Source organism: Neoarius graeffei, chromosome 17, assembly GCF_027579695.1.
Source record: "Neoarius graeffei isolate fNeoGra1 chromosome 17, fNeoGra1.pri, whole genome shotgun sequence".
NCBI classification, from domain to species: domain Eukaryota; kingdom Metazoa; phylum Chordata; class Actinopteri; order Siluriformes; family Ariidae; genus Neoarius; species Neoarius graeffei.
This window is the reverse complement of record NC_083585.1, coordinates 30,000,089-30,021,214: the sequence shown is the minus strand read 5'-3', so window position 1 is coordinate 30,021,214 and position 21,126 is coordinate 30,000,089. Positions and strand designations below refer to the sequence as shown.

The following is a 21,126-nucleotide window of genomic DNA, read 5'->3' as shown; positions in this document are numbered from 1 at the left end:
TACTCAATGGAAATGGCGCATGAAAACGCCGGTGAACTCTCTAGTGCTAGCTCTTCCTCTTCTGGGAGTCTAGAATTGTGTTGATCTCTTCTGAATAGAATCTATGATAGCCTACCCTCTTTACCCTTTGCCTCTCGTTGCTAGGCGGCAGTTACATGAAAGCCGCAAGCTTTCACAAGCAAATACATGACTGATATCACGCCGACTTTATGATTACATTTATGATTATCATGTAGAATCTATAGCTCTACGTACCTTTATCTTATGTCGTTTCACAACACATGTTCTGACAGGAGGACTGTCTTTGGATCCGGCATAGCTACTAGTAGACCCCCTCCGGAATACTGGCAGTGTTGCCAGATTGGGAGGAATCCCGCCCAGTTTGGCGGTTTCAAGTGCATTTTGGTGGGTTTTGAACATATTTTGGGCTGGAAAACTTCAGCAGTATCTGGCAACAGATACTGCTGACGTTTTCCAGCCCAAAATATGTTCAAAACCCACCAAAATGCACTTGAAACCGCTCAACGGGGCGGGAAACCTCCCAATCTGGCAACACTGTGTAGGCACTGCTGATGGTAGTAACACACGTTTGTGCTGAACTGAACACCCAAGAGATTCTTTTAAGCTGGGAAGGGTGTCAAAACAATCCAAATCGAAGTGTTCAGAGCACAGGACGGATGTTGGTGAGGGCTCCCACTTGTCACGAGTGCGCCTGACTTGCTTCACCCACTTCGCATGCAGCTCGGGATCTCTGGGAAACTTGAATAAACTTACCCCATCCTTGTAGGTTTTGGAGCAAAAGCCGGCAACACAACGCGAAGGCATAATAACTTTATATATATATAATGTATAATAATAATACTAATAATGATAAACTGAACACCTGTCGCATCAACAACAAACTGGTAAGTTAGGAGGAAGGTTCTTTCGCTGACGTCATACAGCTCCTCCTCCTCCTCCGTCTCCTGGGTGCTGCAGCCCTGTCAAATTTGCCCAAATAGCCGCGTTTTTTATCATAAATTGTAAAATAGGCGCCTTCGTGAATTAATATATGGATCATCGGGAATTACTTTTTATGTTATAAAACATCGCCAAAGATGTCAAAAACGTGTCATCAGCACTTTAAGTTTGCTCAAAAATGCTACAAGCGTTTCCAAACAGGAAAAAAAATTGTGGGAGAGACCATATTGGTCAGAATGCCTTTGGGTTTGGTGGGACATGGGATTTAAAAACAGTCCCGTGTACAGCTCTGCTTTACTTTAGGGCATATTTAGGATTCAGCTGGCGTCTCATGCTGGGGTGGTAGGGTTAGGATTAACAGAAGGGGGTCTGGAGGATGGGCTCAGATGCTGAACAGACACCGGGCTTTGATGTGGGGGAAGGAGGTAGAAAGAGTTAGAGATAAATGGGGTTGTTTTTTCCTCAATAAAAGTTGATCTGGTCATAATGTTACTGGCAAAATCGAACCTGCCAACAGCACGGTAAGTTACTGGGGCAAGTTTGTGCGGGAACTAATGTGCGAAAATAAAATTGTGGATTAATCCTGATTGGTTGTGTGTTTTTGAGCTGGAGATGAAAGTGTTTGTCGAACGGACGTATGTGAATTATGCATTAAACTTATCCTTTTGTTAATTTAAAAAAAAATTAAATATCACGAACCTGACCTGCGATGCACTAAATTTGTTCATAAACCCAGAAGCTAAAATTGCATTTAAGTCAGAGTTGTTGTTTTTTTTTTTTGTGCTTCGACACACCTTTTCACTGTGTTGAGTTTTAGAAGGTTTATTTTAATTTTATTTATACATTTTTTTTTTTTAACGTTAATCTCTCCCCAGGCCGAGCTCGGAGCAGAGGAAGGTGCGTCTGCGTGATGCGGCTCGCTGTAGGCGGAGTCAGGAGACGGAGGTGTTCTATGAACTTGCCCGCTCGCTGCCCCTGTCACGCCGCATCACTTCCCATCTAGACAAAGCTGGGATCATGAGGGTGACCCTCAGCTACCTGCGTATGCACCACCTTCTTCACTCCTGTGAGTTGATTTGATGATCACTCCTACAAAATAACATCTTGGTCACATTCAGACTGGGGCAAGAAATCATGTTCAGCGCTGTACAGGAAAAGTGCTCAATCCCTTGAAATTTTTGTTCTAAATTGCATTTTTTTGGTCTTGTTATTAATTTGCTGTCGGTGACTTTCTGCAGCATCGACCAAAGCGCCGGCAGCAGTGGAGAAAGAGGAAGATCCCACTGATCCCTTCTACCAGCAGGCACTCGCTGGCTTTATCCTGGTGTTGAGTGAAGACGGGGACATGGTGTTCCTCTCTGACAATGTCAGCAAGTTCGTTGGCATCACACAGGTCGGTGCAGCCCTTAAATGGGGAATGAATTCTATATGTGATGCAGTATATAGTACAGCCATTGCACTTGGATCTGTTTATACTTCTACATATAGATACACTGAGGAGGCACACAGGCAGTATAAGGCTTCTGTGTCTGGGGTTTTTTTTGGAATGGAGTAAAATGACTACACTTTAGACGGGATTGGAATACTTGCCTGGATTTTTTGAATGTATTGAAACAATTTTCAGAGTATGTTTCAGTGTATGTCTCTCTCTCTCTCTCTCTCTGTTGAAAATGCTGGTGTGTTCCTTTAAGAAGGGGGTCGATATGATATGAAACCTTATAGTGTTGTTTACATTGACCGAGTTCTGTCTGAGTTAATATTAACTCAGAATAGACTTATTGTGTCTGTGGCAGTGTGAAGGATTTGCATGGTGGTTATACATTGATATTCAGAGGTGGACAAAGTACCCAACGTCATTACTTAAGTCAAAGTACAGATCCCACTGGTCAAATGTTACTCCGATACGAGTGAAAGTTGTCCAGTCAAATTTTTACTTAAGTTAAAGTACTTGCTTTTAAAAATGCTTAAGTATTAAAAGTACATTTTCTGTCAACGCATCGTTGTATTATTGTCACAACGCTTACAAAACCTAATGCTGTTACCAGAGACAGAAATATGAATTCACAAAATGAACACGTGCTGTGCCATCATGCTGGTTTAACGTTAAGCTAGCTAGTCAGTGAAGCTCCACCAGACATGCTAGCAAACTCTTTTCAAACTCGAAATCATATTGGATAGCTAACGCTACTAGAAAAAAAAGATTTCTACATTCTGTTTATTTGGCAAGATTATGCTAAAACATATTTCTGAAAGGACTTCAGATAAGGCAACGTTAGTCATGTTAGCATAACTCCGTTTTTACATGCTAACTAGCTATGTGTTAACGTTAGCCGTGGACAAGGCTACGGCAACTTGGCGGGCAAATCCATAGAAAGTCATTTGACTAACCAGACTGCATAGCTATTGCAATGTTATCGCTAGCTCTAAAAGCACAGACAACTTCACTGCAAGCTTTCTCTTGGAATAAAACATTTATATACCTTAATATGCTTCCGCAGGTTGGATAGCGAGTTTTTGGCAAACGAATCTTTAATCCTTTCAGAAAACTGAAACATGGGTTCTAGGTATGACCATGGGTGCGTGCGTTCCCCAGAAGAACCGCGTCCTTCCATTCTGCCATCAACTGATCGTGTTAAATAACGCTGCTGAGAAATCATTGAACTTGATTTTATCCAGTCTATGGATGTTATGTGACCCTAGTGATTACTGATAGTCTGTCTCAGTGTCACCTGCGAAAAAAACAATCACGTTTTAGAAAAGAAAAGAAAAAACATTCACTTTCAAAGCTGCTTCATAGTAACGAGGACCTTGATAGAAATGTAGTGGAGTAAAAAGTACAATATTTGCCTTTCAAATGTAGTGAAGTTAAAGTCTCATCTCATCTCATTATCTCTAGCCGCTTTATCCTGTTCTACAGGGTCACAGGCAAGCTGGAGCCTATCCCAGCTGGCTACGGGCGAAAGGCGGGGTACACCCTGGACAAGTCGCCAGGTCATCGCAGGGCTGACACATAGACACAGACAATCATTCACACTCACATTCACACCTACGCTCAATTTAGAGTCACCAGTTAACCTAACCTGCATGTCTTTGGACTGTGGGGGAAACCGGAGCACCCGGAGGAAACCCACGCGGACACGGGGAGAACATGCAAACTCCACACAGAAAGGCCCTCGCCGGCCCCGGGGCTCGAACCCGGACCTTCTTGCTGTGAGGCGACAGCGCTAACCACTACACCACCGTGCCACCCGAAGTTAAAGTCATAAGTTTAAAAAAAAAAACACTCAAGTAAAATACAGATACTCAAACTGTACTTAAGTACAGTACTCAAGTAAATGTACTTTGTTACTGTCCACCTCTGTTGATGATGTATTGGGGAGGAGAAAAAAAATACTGAAACATCTTGTGTTTCCGATGATTACTTTTGTAATGTTGTCTAGCTGGAGCTGCTTGGCCAGTGTGTGTACGATTATGTCCATCCATGTGATCAAGAGGAGCTGAGAGACCTTCTTACCACCAAACCAGGTAAAATAACCTCTGAGTTCTAAGCTGAAGGAGATTGTTGCATACCTCAATCCAGTAACGATAACATAAATAGGCTAATTGTAGTGTCCTTTTTTTTTTTTTTTAAATCTAGGACTCTTGAAGAAGAAGTCTGAGAATTGTAGAGAGTGCAACTTCTTCCTGAGGCTGAAAAGCACGCTTACAAACCACGGCAAAACGGTGAACATCAAATCCGCCACCTGGAAGGTAGCCCCACCCTGCTACTGCTATAATATCTGAATGGTGTGAGATAACGTCTGTTCCAGAGCACATGATCTTTATCTCAGTTGCAACACTGTTATCTGAGTTTAAAGGAGAATAGATAGCATGTTAATTTCCCACAGACGCAATCTAAACAGTAATGCTGTACCTGACATTGCTTGTAGCTTTTAAGTGATGGATAGATAAATTGTTGTGTTTAGTTAATTCAGGGTTCTAATCTCTAGTCCTCGTGCACTGTACGGTTTCTGATTTTCTCTGCTCTCAGCATACCTCAGCATCCAGCTCATTAAAGGGCATGGGACATGGATTTTTTTCTGGGTATAATTATGTATAAAGGACATAAGAAATGCCATCTAAATCATTGCAGGGCGTCAAAAATGTGAAAATCATCACATTATTCAACTTTTTTATACAGGGATGGGAATTTTCCGCGGATTTTATCAACCCAGGGGTCATTTTTGTGAATCGTCTAAATCCGAGGAGAAAATATTTAGGGGGGGTTAGGTATGTGTTGACCCGGTCAACCATCGGGAACAAGGCTCTGTTTACATCGGCAGTTCAGAACGTACACTGTATTTGATTGGCCGTTGAGAGAGAAATATCGCGATTTGACCAATGGTAAACGAGCATAGATAGGAAAGGCCAAAATGTCACATGTAAGCTTCGTTCTGATTGGTTCTTCGCATTTCGCTTTCTTACTCATTCAACATGGCGCTCCACGAGGCCGGAGATTGAGGATGTAACAGCGAATAAGAGCTTCAAAATGGTGAAAATTATCACAAAAGAAAACGAATCGCTTATTCAGGTGATAGATAAGTAGATAGATTGATGGATTGGCTCACAAGAAGTCAGAAAAGAGAAAGGCTGCTGAAAGGCTCATCAGATTAGCTGCTAAAAGGAAAAAAACATCTCTGCAATGAAGCATTCCTAGAAAAAGAACAAGTACTTTGTAAATATGTTGAAAACTTAGAGTAGTGTTGCTAGTTATATGTGATTGTGACTTTGGGAGCTGAGAGAACTGTTCAACAGGGAAATTGTTTCTGTTGAGACAAGTTCACTGCAAAAGAGGTAACTGCATTCTTTAATAAAGTAACTGAAACATTTACAGGATTATGTCAAATATTCTGTTTTTATGTGTTTAATTTATATTCATCATTCCTTTCATTCTAGCATGAAGTTAAAAATTCTTTTTAGCATTATTGAGACTATTTTTGTTTATTAGTGTCCAAAACTCAAGCTTCTTTGGACTGAAAATATTATTCAACTGAGCAATCTGAGACCATTTCTAGTGGTCTAAAATGTATAAAACTCATTAGCTTCCGGGGGCCTTCGGCCCCCTGGACCCCCGACCACGCTCCGCCCTGGACCTGGCTGGGGGCCGATGGCCTCCAGACCCCCGATTAAATTTTTCAGCTGAAAATACAATTTCTCATTCTCATCCCTGTTTATACATCAGCGTAAAACAATGATTCGTTAATTAGCTAGGTGGTCACGTGACCCGTGACGTCACAAAAACTTTCCAAGGAGCCGGCGCTTGGGAATCTAATGTAAACAGGTTACCGAAATGGACACCATCGACAGTGATATTCCCGATGTTTCACAGAGATGTGAAGTTAGACCCTATCAATTCGAACCGATAGCTGGAAATTCACATGAACATGGATCTTGTCTCTACTCTGACGGGTCAGATGATTCTGAGAGTGAGCGTTCATTCAATCCCCATGAAACTGAAAGCGGTCGGCTCGATAACACTTCCTGGTAAGTTTAAAAACAATTCTGCTCAAAGGCTAATGATCTGTTGAAAGAAGTATTATTTTTGTATCATACATTGAAAGTTCATCATAGATCTAGCTAAAGTCCGTTGCAAGCTAGTTTTTTTTGCTAATATTTTTCGAGATTGATTGAGATACAATGCTTCCAGAGTCCGAGATGAAAACATTCAAAATGGCGAAACGCCATCACACAGCCAACAACACTACGCCATTTGGCGAAAGAGATGAAAATTAAGAAAAGTTAAACAAACTTACCAACATAACATTTATTTAAATGTCCATTAATGTTACAGGATTTCTTGACTGTCTCTACAGTTGTAGGAATGTTAGGCCCTGTATATTATGGCGCTATCACTGCCTCCATGAACCCGGCTATACGGCCTCTTAAATTTGGCTTGGCAATTAATATCGCTCAGTACCTGAGTATTAATGTTGAAAGAATCCTCAGTGAAATGGTCCGAACACAGTTTGTGGGAAACAGTAGGTGCAAAGTTTTTTCTACGGCAGTAGTGAGCCCACACTTTCCTCAGCTTCGGGTCCTTGGGGAATGCAAAAAAACTTACTCCAGGGCATTTCCCATTGGAATTATTGCAACCATAAGCAGCACAATACACCATGATGTTCAATGTACGTTAAAGACTATAAAAACAATTTTCTTGTCATCCACTTCTCCATTCATCGACCCGCTTGTGCTGTACCCGAAAGTTTTTGTGATGTATGATCACGTGACAGCGGCTCTTCCGGTTGTAAAATATGCATATCGGAGCTCGAGCAGAAATGCCATATAATCATCACGAATATAACGATTTTGCTGAATTTAATAGATGATTTTGTATTTGTTGATGCAATTAATTCATATTTTTAATGGAAAGAAACTGATATAGCGTGCATTTATGTTTCATGTCCCATGTCCTTTAAGGGAGAAACTCATTTCAACACACGCAGTGCACTGATTTAATTTAAATGGACATTTACATGTACTCGCATTCACTTTTTATGAAAAAGGAATTCACCGTGAAATTAATCAGGAAGGAGGTTTAGTGTGCATGCAAGCCGCAATCGAAATCCAAGAACTGGTGCAGCAATTGATTTGAAACTAGTACAGCGCAGAAGGCAGTACAGAAAACTGGCTGGAGTTATCTAGTTCAAGATGTTCTTTTTCTGTTCCTGCATGCAGGTGGTCCACTGCACAGGCTTTATGAAGACACTAAATGGGGAAGGGGAAGGGGAAGGTTTATCCCCTGCAGGGTGCTACATGACCCTGCTGTGTGAGCCCATCCCTCACCCGGGCTGTATGGAGTTCCCTCTGGACAGAAGTACCTTCGTCACGCGCCACAATATGGACCTGCACTTCAACCAGTGTGATGGCCGGTGAGCACACAGCACCACTCGTGCCTTGTTTATGATCGCGAGCCGTTCTGAAAAGTACACACATCCCTACACGTATTCTATTCATCTGGCAAGTCAGCTCTGTGCGTGTGTATGTGGGGGTGTGTGCGTGCACGCACGCGCGCGCACGCTCTACACATGCTTGGCACTAATAATAACTGTGCTGAGCCAACATGCAGAAGCCTTGTTTTTCTAACGGAACATAATCTCCTTTTATAAAACAAACAGCTGAAGTTTCTAGCACTAATCTTTCACTGCACACACTATAGTAAACTCTTCCACACTCAGGGAGGAAGCATTAACTACTATTAGCATGAAAGTGTAGTTTTATTAGTTTAATCAGCTGCTATTTTTTAATGCTATGAAATGGCAGCGTTTGGGGGAAAAAAAACCTGATAGAATGATCATACAGTGCCCAATGTTTTTGAAACTCGGTACCAGTCATGACAAAACGTAACTTCGTTAGGTATCTGTCCAGCAGATGAACTGATTCGATTGTGGAATTGATCCAAACAGGGTCACAGCTACAGCATGGCCAAATGTCTGAATTTCTTATCTGAAATATATCTTCCTTCCTATCTGAAATATATTTTAATTGTATTTCAGGCCAAGAAAGCTTCTGAAAGGCATGACCTATTGTTTATTCAAAGTTGGGAGAAATACAGTATCATGTGCGTTCGCCCTTTTCCACTCTAACCACAAGAGGGCGAGACTGAGCAGAGACGGAACACATCTGTCGTCCATTTTATTACACCAAGGACAGGATGTCCAAATCAGTATTTCACCGTGGAAATGTGTGTTCACAGGGTGACTGAGCTAGTTGGATACCTTCCCGATGACCTGATTGGCCGATCTGCTTATGATTTTTTCCATGCGCTTGATTTTGATCATCTGACGAGGAGCTTGCATGTCTGTGAGTAACTTTCTCATTATGTATAGATTGACAGATTTGTACAGCACAAATGATGAACAGTAACCCTAGTACTACCCTGTCGCAGTGCTCTCCAAAGGTCAGGTGTGCACTAGCCGTTACCGCTTCCTGGTTAAGAATGGAGGATTTGTTTGGACTGAGACCCAGGCCACAGTGCTTTACAACAAGAAGACCTCTCAGCCTGAATCTGTGGTGTGCCTCAACTTCGTCCTCAGGTGCTTAGATCATGTCCATGGCACTTTTTATGCATTGCAAGACCCTTAAAGGAACAGTCCACCGTACTTCCATAATGAAATATGCTCTTATCTGAATTGAGACGAGCTGATCCGTACCTCTCCGAGCTTTGCGCGACCTCCCAGTCAGTCAGACGCGCTGTCACTCCTGTTAGCAATGTAGCTAGGCTCAGCATGGCCAATGGTATTTTTTGGGGGCTTTAGTTAGATGCGACCAAACTCTTCTGCGTTTTTCCTGTTTACATAGGTTTATATGACCAGTGATATGAAACAAGTTCAGTTACACAAATTGAAACGTAGCGATTTTCTATGCTATGGAAAGGCCGCACTATAATGACAGGCGTACTAACGCCTTCTGCGCGCTTCGGCAGCGCATTGATACGGAGCTCAGATATCAGTGCGCTGCCGAAGCGCGCAGAAGGTGTTAGTACGCCTGTCATTATAGTGCACACTTTCCATAGCATAGAAAATCACTACGTTTCAATTTGTGTAACTGAACTTGTTTCATATCACTGGTCATATAAACCTATGTAAACAGGAAAAACGCGGAAGAGTTTGGTCGCATCTAACTACAGCCCCAAAAAATACCATTGGCCATGCTGAGCCTAGCTACATTGCTAACAGGAGTGACAGTGCGTCTGACTGCGTCTGACTGACTGGGAGGTCGCACAAAGCTCGGAGAGGTACGGAGCAGCTCGTCTCAATTCAGATAAGAGCATATTTCATTATGGAAGTACGGTGGACTGTTCCTTTAATCGCTGTGTGTGATGTCCAAGTCCTGTCCCTGTTTATCTTCTAGCGCGGTGGAGGAGGCAGACACTGTGTTCTCCATCGAGCAGACGCGCACCGAAGTGGCGCAGGACAAACCGACCGTGATTGAGGTGGAGGACTCGGAGGATGAGATGAGTAGTAGTAGCAGCAGCAGTAGCGGTGAGCTTGAGCCAGAGGATCTGCTGCAGCTGGCACCAGCCCCAGGAGATCCCACCATACCACCAACAGGTGAAGCAAAACCACACTTCTCATGTAATTGGATCCTATTAAAAGATACTTAGTGAATGGATGCACTTCAGTCTTATGGTTCCTTGTTTGATACTCAGCCAAGCTGGATGCTTTGACTCTTATAGTCCCTGGCATGAATTCTCTGACAGGAGTAGTTATTGAAAAGCTCTTTAAATTTCCTGCAAAAATATTCCGACACCTTTATCTTTAAAATTGTTCCTGTATTTTTGACGACTTTACTGGCTGTGACCACAGAATTCAAGTGTGAATTTAAACCTGTTCATGATTTAATAGCTAAAACTTTCACACGCTCATTGCCACAGTATTTTTTTTCCCCCCATCATTCTGTAGAACATAGTGAATTGTTCTTCGGCCCACCACCCAGCCCCAACACAGTGCCCAAATGTCCAAAGGAGCTGTGTACCCCCAAACTCCGTCAGCTCCTCTCACCCATATTCGACAGCCCCAGCTCCCCTGACCTGGTGAGCGACCCACTCTGTATAGTGACGTTCTCTCTGCACGTTGTGGAATATGATTTAACTGTCATTTTTGCTGTGGCCCTCAGAGCTCAGGCGATGAGGTTCTCATGGACACTGGTGAGGTGGAGAAGTTCTTTGCCAGCAAGCCAGAGGAGACTCAGAAAAGGCCAATAGAGGTAGATGGTTCAGGAACATCACAGAAATGATCAGAATCTGATTTTCATGTGGAAATGCTCATCTTGATACTGCTGTCCTTCAGGATATGGATGACACAGATCTGGATATGCTGGCACCATACATCTCCATGGATGAAGACTTCCAGCTGACCTTCCTGTCCCAGTTACCCGAGGCAGAGAAACAGACTGCTGAAGTACCAACCACAGCTTCTAAGAAAAGGTAGTGTTCTAGAATAATGAAGTATGGCCGCATTCACCAAAATTCACATGACTTGGCTAATCCGTATGGAAGCAATTTTGTGCCAAAATGTTCATACAATACTTTTGAAATATCAAATGAAAAAGACAAATCAAAATACAAAAAAAGAACAAAAAGTCCATTTTTTTTTAGACTGGCAAACAAATTATTCGTGTAATCATGCAAGATATCAGTCTATTACTCTTCAGAACCCTTTTATTTTTGTTCCGTGTCTTTCTCAGTTTTGCTTGACGTAATTTATTTTGGTTGCGATTCCAGCTTTCTCGTTTGCGCTCCCTGACTTTTTGCTTGCAGTTTTGGCACATACTTGACGTGTGGGTGGGCTGTCCAGGAACGCATTCCCATTGGCTAACTTGTGTTTGACTGACAGCTACGCTCAGCCATTTCCTACTCGGATTCTGGCGGACTGTTTGACGAGTGACCGATCCATTAAATTTACACTTAATTCAGTATCATAGTCGCCACTGAAGTCCACTCGATCCTTGTTTACCGTCAATGGATCGGTCACTCGTCAAACAGTCCGCCAGAATCCGAGTAGGGAATGGCTGAGCGTAGCTGTCAGTCAAACACAAGTTAGCCAATGGGAATGCGTTCCTGGACAGCCCACCCACACGTCAAGTTTGTGCCAAAACTGCAAGCAGAAAGTCAGGGAGCGCAAACGAGAAAGCTGGAATCGCAACCAAAATAAATTACGTCAAACAAAACTGAGAAAGACGCGGAACAAAAATAAAAGGTTTCTGAAGAGTAATAGACTGATATTTTGCACGATTACACGAATAATTTGTTTGCCAGTGTAAAAAAAATGGACTTTTTGTTCTTTTTTTTTGTATTTTGATTTGTCGTTTTCATTTGATATTTCAAAAGTATTGTATGAACATTTTGGCACAAAATTGCTTCCATAAATCCGCCAAGTTAAATTCATCAGATCAGCCGAGTTCATTAGAGAACGTGGATTCTGTGGCACTATAGGGAAGTGTGCACTGACACACTAAGCTCTTTTCTGATCCGAAACAGAGGCCTAGAGGAAGAGGAAGACGTTCTATCTCAAACATCCAACTGGGAGAAGAGACGAAAGAACTGCCCCATAGAGGAGGAGTTTCTGCTCTCGCACACCTCGTTGGTAAGACGATAACCGCTAGCGTAAAGGATATTTAGCAGTATAAGCAGGCGTGTGTGTGGCGTCTATAAAGTAAATGTTTGAATCTCATTGTTTTGGATCAGATGGACCTGCAGGCTGCAAGTGGTTTAGAGGAGCTGGAGCCTAAGCGTTGGAAACTGAGTCAGCTCCTGACAGATAGAGACCCTGTGCTGGGAGGAACACCAGCACTGTGTGATGCAGCAGGTACACACTAGAGGGCAGTGTTTGTTGCAGTCCAGTTCTCTCACTGCATCCTGAAACACATTACTGTACATCTTTGATTTACAGTACTCTTTAAAAAATTTTTTGTGCACTCCAGTTAGTCCATTTTTGTAGATATATTATGTTTTGTGAATGTTAAATAATGACTAGTGCTTTAACTTAGATGAACATAGGTTTATTTAAAGCTAGACAGCCTTTCAGATTTTTCAAGTGTAGGTCACAAAAAGAATTTTCCCCGGCACTTAGTTCTTTTTGTTTAGTGGACTGAAAGCTACTGAATTCGAATCACAGACTTCCAATTTTATTATTATTATTATTGTTTGTAGCCCTGTGATGACCTGGCGACTTGTCCAGGGTGTACCCCGCCTTTCGCCCGTAGTCAGCTGGGATAGGCTCCAGCTTGCCTGCGACCCTGTAGAACAGGATAAAGCGGCTAGAGATAATGAGATGAGATGAGGGACACATGGCCCTAAATTCTCCGCTATTTTTTCCTGCTTCACCATGACGCAATTCAAGATACTGCGTCACGCATCACGTGGTGGGCTTTCCCCGTTAGTGCAAGGCATTGTGGGATACAAATTTGAAACAGGAGAGAAAAATGGAGGACGCGAGTGTGCGAATGAAACGTGAAAGACCGACTACAGTAACGGAAAGCGAGAAGAAAAGACGTTACGTTATATACGAAGGAAAGGAAACGCAGGACTAAACTAATAAATATCGGCACTCAGCGAGCACCTCGGTGTGATCAGCTGTTCGTTTAGCGACAGAATGATGGAACTGTCAGTGCACGCTCAAAGGTAAACCTCTAGATGGCAGTAATGCAACACTGTGGATGCCAGCTGCTGTAAAACCCAAAAGAAGAAGAAGGTAAACCTGCGCGTGTGCACACGGACTTCCTCTGTCTGCTTGACTGCATGAAGCGAGCGATTTCATGCACATTATTTGCTTTAATCCCCTCAAATTAAATAACTTCCCAGCCACAGAATGGCCTGATATTTTGTGAGGTATTACAGAAATAAACATACATCACAATGACCAAATTTCACCGATTTTTATGAAATTGAAAGGCCGTCTAGCTTTAAGTTATTTGCATCCAAATTTGGGTGAACGGTTAAGAATTACAGGAATTACCCTGTCCTGCTGCTTTTATTTATTTTTGTTTGTCTGTTTATGCATACGTGTGTGTGTGTGTGTGTGTGTGTGTTAAGCATGGTTGCAAATCATTTGTAGTCAATAACAACCTGAAAGCTACCGTATAGCCCTCCCCAGCTGCTGGGTTTTTCACTGGCGATGCTCTGCCAGGCCTTTACTCCAGCTGTCTTCAGTTCCTGCTTTTTTTGGGGGCGTTTTGCATTCAGCAAATGAAATGTATGCTCAACTGGATTAAGGTCAAATCAGGTGATCGATTTGGCAGAACATTTCCACTCCTTTGCCATATTAGTCTTGGCATGCTTTTGATGTATACTTTAGGTCATTGTCCATCCACAGTGGTGAGGCTCCATCCAATACATTTTGAAGCTTGAATCTGAGCAGAAAATATCACCCTGCGCTACTGCTGTTTTCATCACTAAATACAAAGGAACCACTTTTCTACTGACGACCATACAAGCCCATGCCATGAGAGGAGGTGGTGTTCTTTGGCTCCTGAGCAGTTCCTTCCTTTCTCCATACTCTGCTCTTCCCAAAAGTCTAGTACAAGTTGATCTCCTCAACTTGTTTCATCTTTCCATAGAACGTTGTTTCATAACTTTACAAGCTTTAAAGGATGAGGAGAGCCCACCTGCCCCCGCCCATCCTCACTACAGTCTACAGAAGCACCACAGAGAGCGTTCGAACCAGCTGCATCTCTGTGTGGTCTGGAAGCTGCAGTGCCTCTGACTGGAAGACTGTGAGGAGAGTGGTGAGGAAGGACAGCAGAGAAAATCATTGGGATTTCTCTTCCCTCCATTCAGGACATCGCACTTAAGTGCTCCATACCCCGAGCTAGAAACATCATCAGTGACCCCTCACACCCTCACTATGGTCTGTTCTCCCTCCTGGCCTCTGGAAAGAGGTTCCACAGCATTTGGTGCAGGACCACCAGGTTCTGTAACAGCTTTTTCCCCCAGGTCACCAGACTGCTGAACTCCAAACCCAAACTCTAAACTTCTATTTATACTTGAACATTCCAAATCCCACAGGTCACTTTATACTCTTGCACTTTTTATAATATTTTTGCTGATGCATAATTTAATTTAATACACTTCATATTTATTTCTGCGCTGAGCCAAATTGCAACGAAAATTCGTTCGGTGTACATTTGTTGCAGACTGAATGACAATAATGGCCCTTTTCCACTACCCTCTTTCAGCTCACTTCAGCTCGCTTCAGCTCACTTCAGCCCGACACGGCTCGCGTTTCGACTACCAAAAACCAGCACGACTCAGCTCGCTTCAGCCCTGCTTAGCCCCTAAAACTCGCACCGTTTTGGAGTGGGGCTGAAGCGAGCCAAACCGTGCCGACTGAGGTTGGGGGCGTGAGCAGACACTCCCCTGTGCACTGATTGGTGAGGAGGAGTGTCCTCACATGCCCACACACGCCCCGCGAGCACGCTGGGATCTGTAAACACCGCAAACCCGGAAGAAGGAGAATTACGAATTGCGAGAATTTCTGAAGCCTTATGCGCCTCGCCTCATCTATACGCTCTTGCCAGTATCTGTCCGCGTTGTCGGTGACAACAAGCCACAGCACCAAGACCAGCAACACTAACGACTCCATGTCCTCCATGTTTATTGTTTACTATTCGGGTCGTGAGACTACCGCTTAAAAGGTCACTGATGTCACTGTTTGCGCTGCTTAACGACATCACGTGACGTCCACCCACTTTCGCTAACTCCACCCAATGTGTCCACCCACTTCCAGCCAGCACGGTTCAGCGCGGTTGTAGTCGAAATGCAACTCCAACAGCCCCGCTCAGCTCGACTCAGCACGGCACGGCACGGCTCAGCCCGACTCAGCCGCGTTGGTAGTGGAAAAGCGGCATATAGGTCGTCTAAAGGCCAATTTATGCTGACAACGCAGTGCGCGCACCTCCCAAAAATTGTGACCACCGCAGAAGCCTCGCAGACAGCGTCGCAGACAAGAGGGCTCTGATTGGTCCACTCTGCATCCGCTGTACACGCACTTCCGCTTCCCTACTTTCCCGGTTTGGTTTGTTTTCACGACCGCCATTTTTAAAAACATGAGCGAAGATGGAGCAGCACGAAGAGCGGTTGATTGAGGAAGTGAGGAAGTACGTACATCTATACGACTCCAGTTCTAGTCATTATAAGTAACCGGAGGATAAACACTCCACTAACCACACCCACCAGCTACTCCTAGCGATTTCGCGACTTCGCGCCCCCTTGCGTTGTGGTGGTGAATAGCATCGTGCACGCCTATTACTCCCCGCTCAACGATAAATTACAACTGTCTGCGAAAAGCTATCTGCGAAAGCCTTGTCGCAAGAGCATGCAGAGGCCCTTAGTCTTGTGGTGGTGTTTTTTGTTTTTTTAATAGATATTTTATGCAAAACCATAAACTGGTCTTCCTGTTTTTGAAGTTTTCTAAGGGTTTCCATTTTGTGGCAAACCCTCTGTATTTACTCTTGTGAAGTGGTTTCTTCATTTTTCACTTTGACACAGATACGCCTACGTCCTGGAGGAAGTTCTTGATCTGACCAACAGTTGTGAAAAGATTTTTCTTCACCTGGGAAATATTCTTGACATTTACTGTGGTTGTTTTTCTGTGGTCTTCTGGGGCTGTGTGTGTGTGTGTGTGTGTGTGTGTGTGTGTGTGTGTGTGTGTGTGTGTGTGTGTGTGTTCGTTCATGTGTTCCCAAGTTCACCAGTGGGTGTGGGTGTGTGGTGTTTTTTTTTTTTTTTTAAATAAATGCACCAAATATTTGATTTGGTCACAGCTAATGTTTTTGCTTTGCCTCTGAGGGATTTGTTTTGATTTATTTGGCCTAAGGTTTGCTTGCTTCACTGGCAGCGACCACTCTGTTGAGGTCATATTGAGGGGTCACATTGAAATCGACCTTTTCTCTGGTTACTTGTGAGTGAAGTAATGAGGGAATAACACGCCTGGTCATGGAACAGCTAAGCCTTCATTTGTCAAATTACTTTTGATCTCTTAAAGGAGAGGACCACATATTCAAAATTGTTGTAATTCCTGCACCGTTCACCTGATTTGGATGTGTATGAAGGGTCTAACTGCAGTGTACCACAGCAGTTCATCTTGTGTATTAAAGCTCATAGGCAACGGTTTTAATTTTATGCACATTTGAAACTTTATATGTTAAAAAAAACCCTCTGTAATTTTCTTCTGGTCCCTAGATGTATTGTTAATAAGTAATAATTAAAATAAGTTGGCATGGATCGTGGTGAATTTCTGTTCGGCTATTTTCGTGACCACTTGGCACATGATGTCATTTAAGCCAAACAAACCGCTTGAGTTGAGTCCACTGCCGTTTACTTGCATTGCCGTTCGGCTTGAGTGCAGACGTGTGTTCAGGAATTTCCAAAGAAAAAACCCATGCCTTATTGTTGTGCAGTGAACTGTAACAACGGGACCGGTTCAGGAAGAAGTTTTTACCTTTTTCCGAGAGAGGAGAAGAGGCAGAGAGAGTGGATTGGCTTTTTCTGGAAGAGGAGAAGAGGCAGAGCGAGTGGGTTGGCTTTTTCGGAAAAAGGAGAAGAGGCGGAGCGAGTGGGTTGGCTTTTTCCGAAAAAGAAGAGGCGGAGTGAGTGGGTTGGCTTTTTCCAAAAAAGGAGAAGAGGCGGAGTGAGTGGGTTGGCTTTTTCCGAAAAAGGAGAAGAGGCGGAGCGAGTGGGTTGGCTTTTTCCGAAAAAGGAGAAGAGGCGGAGCGAGTGGGTTGGCTTTTTCCGAAAAAGGAGAAGAGGCGGAGCGAGTGGGTTGGCTTTTTCCGAAAAAGGAGAAGAGGCGGAGCGAGTGGGTTGGCTTTTTCTGGAAGAGGAGAAGAGGCGGAGCGAGTGGGTTGGCTTTTTCCGAAAAAGGAGAAGAGGCGGAGTGAGTGGGTTGGCTTTTTCCAAAAAAGGAGAAGAGGCGGAGCGAGTGGGTTGGCTTTTTCCGAAAAAGGAGAAGAGGCGGAGCGAGTGGGTTGGCTTTTTCCGAAAAAGGAGAAGAGGCGGAGCGAGTGGGTTGGCTTTTTCCGAAAAAGGAGAAGAGGCGGAGCGAGTGGGTTGGCTTTTTCCGAAAAAGGAGAAGAGGCGGAGCGAGTGGGTTGGCTTTTTCCGAAAAAGGAGAAGAGGCGGAGCGAGTGGGTTGGCTTTTTCCGAAAAAGGAGAAGAGGCGGAGCGAGTGGGTTGGCTTTTTCCGAAAGAGGAGACGGGGCAGAGAGAGTGGATTGTGTGCATGAAGCCAGAGGGTTGTTTTTTTCCGGAAGAGGCGGAGAGAGTGGATTGTGCGCGTGAAACAAAATCAAGCAGTCAAAGAAGAAACGGAGCAGTAACGCTCAAGCAAAAAGGAGATGATTGGAGGTAAACATTTTTACTTTTGCTTGCAATTGACAAGTCAAGAATCCTGAGGGATCCTGTACAATCATTGTGGAAATGAGACAAAGGGATATTTCCTCACTTAGAGTCGGCTATAAATAGTATAATCCCGCGGATGGCAGGTTAATGTGGCCTACCGGCGCACTGTCCAGTAACCGTTCCCTATATCCACTAGGGAGGGCGGTTTAATTATTCTTCAAAAGGGCTCTTATTTAGTATTACGACGAAAGTAGGAATTTATCATAACTACCAGGATAAATCATTTGGGCGCGAGTCTTGTTGAGGTCACTGCGATCAGAGTCGGCCGAGTCGCTGTCCGAGTCCGAGGCCGCACGGTAAAACCAGTGAGCCACATTCACCGATTGCTTCGCAACAGCCATAGGTTCATACATATATGGTTTCACCTCTCGATATTCAATTTGGAGAGTTCCTACTTCAAAATCACTATCAGACATTTTACACAACCTCTCACGACCAAAGTCCGTACACGTGTGCTCGATTCGCAAGTAAACACAGAGCTGCTCCCGGTCTGTTTGGCTTGAATGACGTCACGATGACGGTCCCCTGGCGGTGAAAGTGCGCATAAGTGAGGTGTAAACAAACCTTCGGAAATTGGGCAAAACAGTATATTTTAACTGTTTTATTCAGTTTTAGGATGCAAATTAGACACCAGGAAGATTGAATTCGCTTTTTGGGTCGTTCTTCTAGACAATAAAGTTGATATTCTACGTTTCACCTCCGACCGTTGCCTATGACCTTTTAAAGATAAAAAATAAAAAGTTTTCAGAGTAACAGGTTGTATTTTGTTTCAAGCAGGATGTTGGTGTTTTTTTTTGGGGGGGGGTCTATTAACCTTTGTTAATCTTGCTTCTTTCCAACAGCTGTGATGACGGATTCTTTCTCATCCCAACCACCTGATTTAATGGCTCGTCTAAGCGGAACTACATCATCACTCGCCTGAGGAGAGAAATGTAATGTAAATCATGAAGCTACAACCAAGGTGCTTTACTGTCCCTTTTTTTTATTGTGACTTCATAATAAAACGTGTAATAGTCACAACACAGATCAGGAAGTTCTGGTGAGCCCTCACCTGTGAATTAAAACCACTTATGAAAGAACAGTTCCTTGTGCCAACCGCTTAAGACCGAGAAGTAGCCGAGCGGGTTGCGAGAACTGCGTTCACTTTAGCAGGGTTTGAATTACCATCCTTTGAGTAGAATATTTCATGGGTGTCAACATCAGCCATCACTACTTCTTCTCTTCACTTCACCTCTTCAACACCATGCACCTCAGACTCGAGCAGAGCTGGCTGATGCTGTGAAACCAACGACCGTCCAGATGCCAACGTTTATACAAAACAAAACAGAACTCTGTCAGATGAGAGGAAGTTCACAAAATGTTGTGCAATCTTGGATCTGGACATGGATAACCAGTTTATTCACATTTTTCTATTACTTTTTCCAGTGTATGAATGAACATGGTCAAAGAATTTGTTCATCTAAAAAGCAGTTTGGTTTCTCATGTTGCTGTGGAGAGCAAAGTCAAAAATCCACAATATTGCATTGTCTCACCTCGTCTGCATCCCGTGGTTGTGAATGAAAAGGCCTTCATTTGTCTTTCAATTTTAAATCAAGGAATATACGATACGGTGTCATACATTATACACACAAAACGTCCTCTCTTTTATACACCTTTGCATATGTAACGTAAGTAAAAATACAGATTCTGTTGTATCTTCGTGTCCTTTTGGAATAATCTTTGACGCTTGTCTGCTCTTCTTGTAGTGTCCATATAAATAGAAACTTGTCATGTAGAAGGTTTAGTGGATGAGGGACAGTAGCCAGGAAGTGTTTTTTAATCTCTCTTTTGCATTTTAATCACTGAATGTTTTGAATTCTGATCATGTAGTTTCAGAATACGGGCTAGCTTTGTCTACGATACAGTATTCGATCTCGTATGAAAACTATTTCCATGGATTTGTTCTCAGTAATTTTAATTTTTCTAAGTATTTTTTAAAATTTGTTTTGGGGGAGTAGGGGAATATTTTCCTCCTATTTTTCTCATATTTTTAAGTTCTAGGTTGAAAAGCCTTCCAATCTACGTTGATATACAATTAAGCATGCCTTACTTGTACATTTCCTTTATTATTTTGCTGTCTGAAATCCCAGTATGTCTTGTTTCAGTTTGTTTTTAATCCTGAATTTTAACTTTTTGAAGTTTAACCATGAATTAACTTTTTTTTTTTAAAAAACAGAAAAACAGTGTATGATTACGTAGCCATGTAAAACATTCAATTCTTTTGCTGTAAGAAGACGCAAACAGAGATGGACCCAATTAAATGGCATTAAAATATAACCCAGTTGTGTGTGGATGTGTATTTGATGCTCTACAATGATTTGGTGTAACATGTAGGAAATTCACACTAATCCTAGTTTTGACTTAAATTCCAATGTCCATATATTATTAGAAACCTACAGCGCCCTCCACAATTATTGGCACCCCTCGTTAAGATATGTTCTTAGGCTTCTAATATTTTTTTTTTTTTAATAATATAGAACAATGCAAAAAAAGAGAAAATCCAACCTTTAATTCAAGTGCATTTATTCAGTGGGAAAAAAAATATCCCACATTCAGAAATATTCTTTTACATTAAATCATGTGTGCCACAATTATTGGCACCCCTGATGTTAATACTTTGTACAACTCCCTTTTGCCAACAAGACAGCACTTAATATTCTCCTATAACATTTCACAAAATGGGAGGATACAAAGAGAGGGATATTTGACCATTCATCTTTGCACAATCTCTCTAAATCGTCCAGAGTCCTGGGTCCTCTCCTATGCACTCTCCTGTTCAGCTCACCCCACAGGTTTTCAATTGGGTTGAGGTCTGAGGACTGAGATGGCCATGGGAGGAGCTTGATTTTGTGTCTGGTGAACCATTTTTGTGTAGATTTGGCTACATGTTTAGGGTCATTATCTTGCTGAAAGACCCAGTGACGACCTGTCTTCAGCTTTCAGGCAGAGGCCACCAGATTTTGATTTAAAATGTCCTGGTATTTCAAAGAGTTTGTGATGCCATGCAGCCTAACAAGGTTCCCGGGGCCTTTGGAAGAGAAACAGGCCCACAGCATCACCGATCCTCCCCCATACTTCACAGTGGGCATGAGGTGCTTTTCCGCATACTCATCTTTTGTGTTATGCCAGACCCACTTAGTGTTTGTTGCCATAAAGCTCCATCTTGGTCTCATCTGACCAAAGCACACGGT

General features: G+C 43.0%; 1 protein-coding gene across 1 annotated transcript in view; it reads left to right on the top strand.

Moving 5' to 3' along the window:
- hif1al (hypoxia inducible factor 1 subunit alpha, like) overlaps positions 1–20,212 on the top strand; it is a 32,121-nt gene extending 11,909 nt beyond the window's left edge. Inside the window, exons 2-15 of the mRNA XM_060943991.1 lie at positions 1,836–2,026; positions 2,199–2,353; positions 4,401–4,485; positions 4,598–4,710; positions 7,675–7,868; positions 8,693–8,799; positions 8,885–9,032; positions 9,850–10,049; positions 10,401–10,531; positions 10,615–10,704; positions 10,788–10,924; positions 11,978–12,083; positions 12,185–12,305; positions 18,739–20,212. Of these exons, the coding sequence (XP_060799974.1) occupies positions 1,836–2,026; positions 2,199–2,353; positions 4,401–4,485; positions 4,598–4,710; positions 7,675–7,868; positions 8,693–8,799; positions 8,885–9,032; positions 9,850–10,049; positions 10,401–10,531; positions 10,615–10,704; positions 10,788–10,924; positions 11,978–12,083; positions 12,185–12,305; positions 18,739–18,818 (1,858 nt within the window). The 3' untranslated portion in view covers positions 18,819–20,212. The remainder of the gene's footprint in view (positions 1–1,835; positions 2,027–2,198; positions 2,354–4,400; positions 4,486–4,597; positions 4,711–7,674; positions 7,869–8,692; positions 8,800–8,884; positions 9,033–9,849; positions 10,050–10,400; positions 10,532–10,614; positions 10,705–10,787; positions 10,925–11,977; positions 12,084–12,184; positions 12,306–18,738) is intronic.
- The last annotated feature ends 914 nt before the right edge of the window (positions 20,213–21,126 follow it).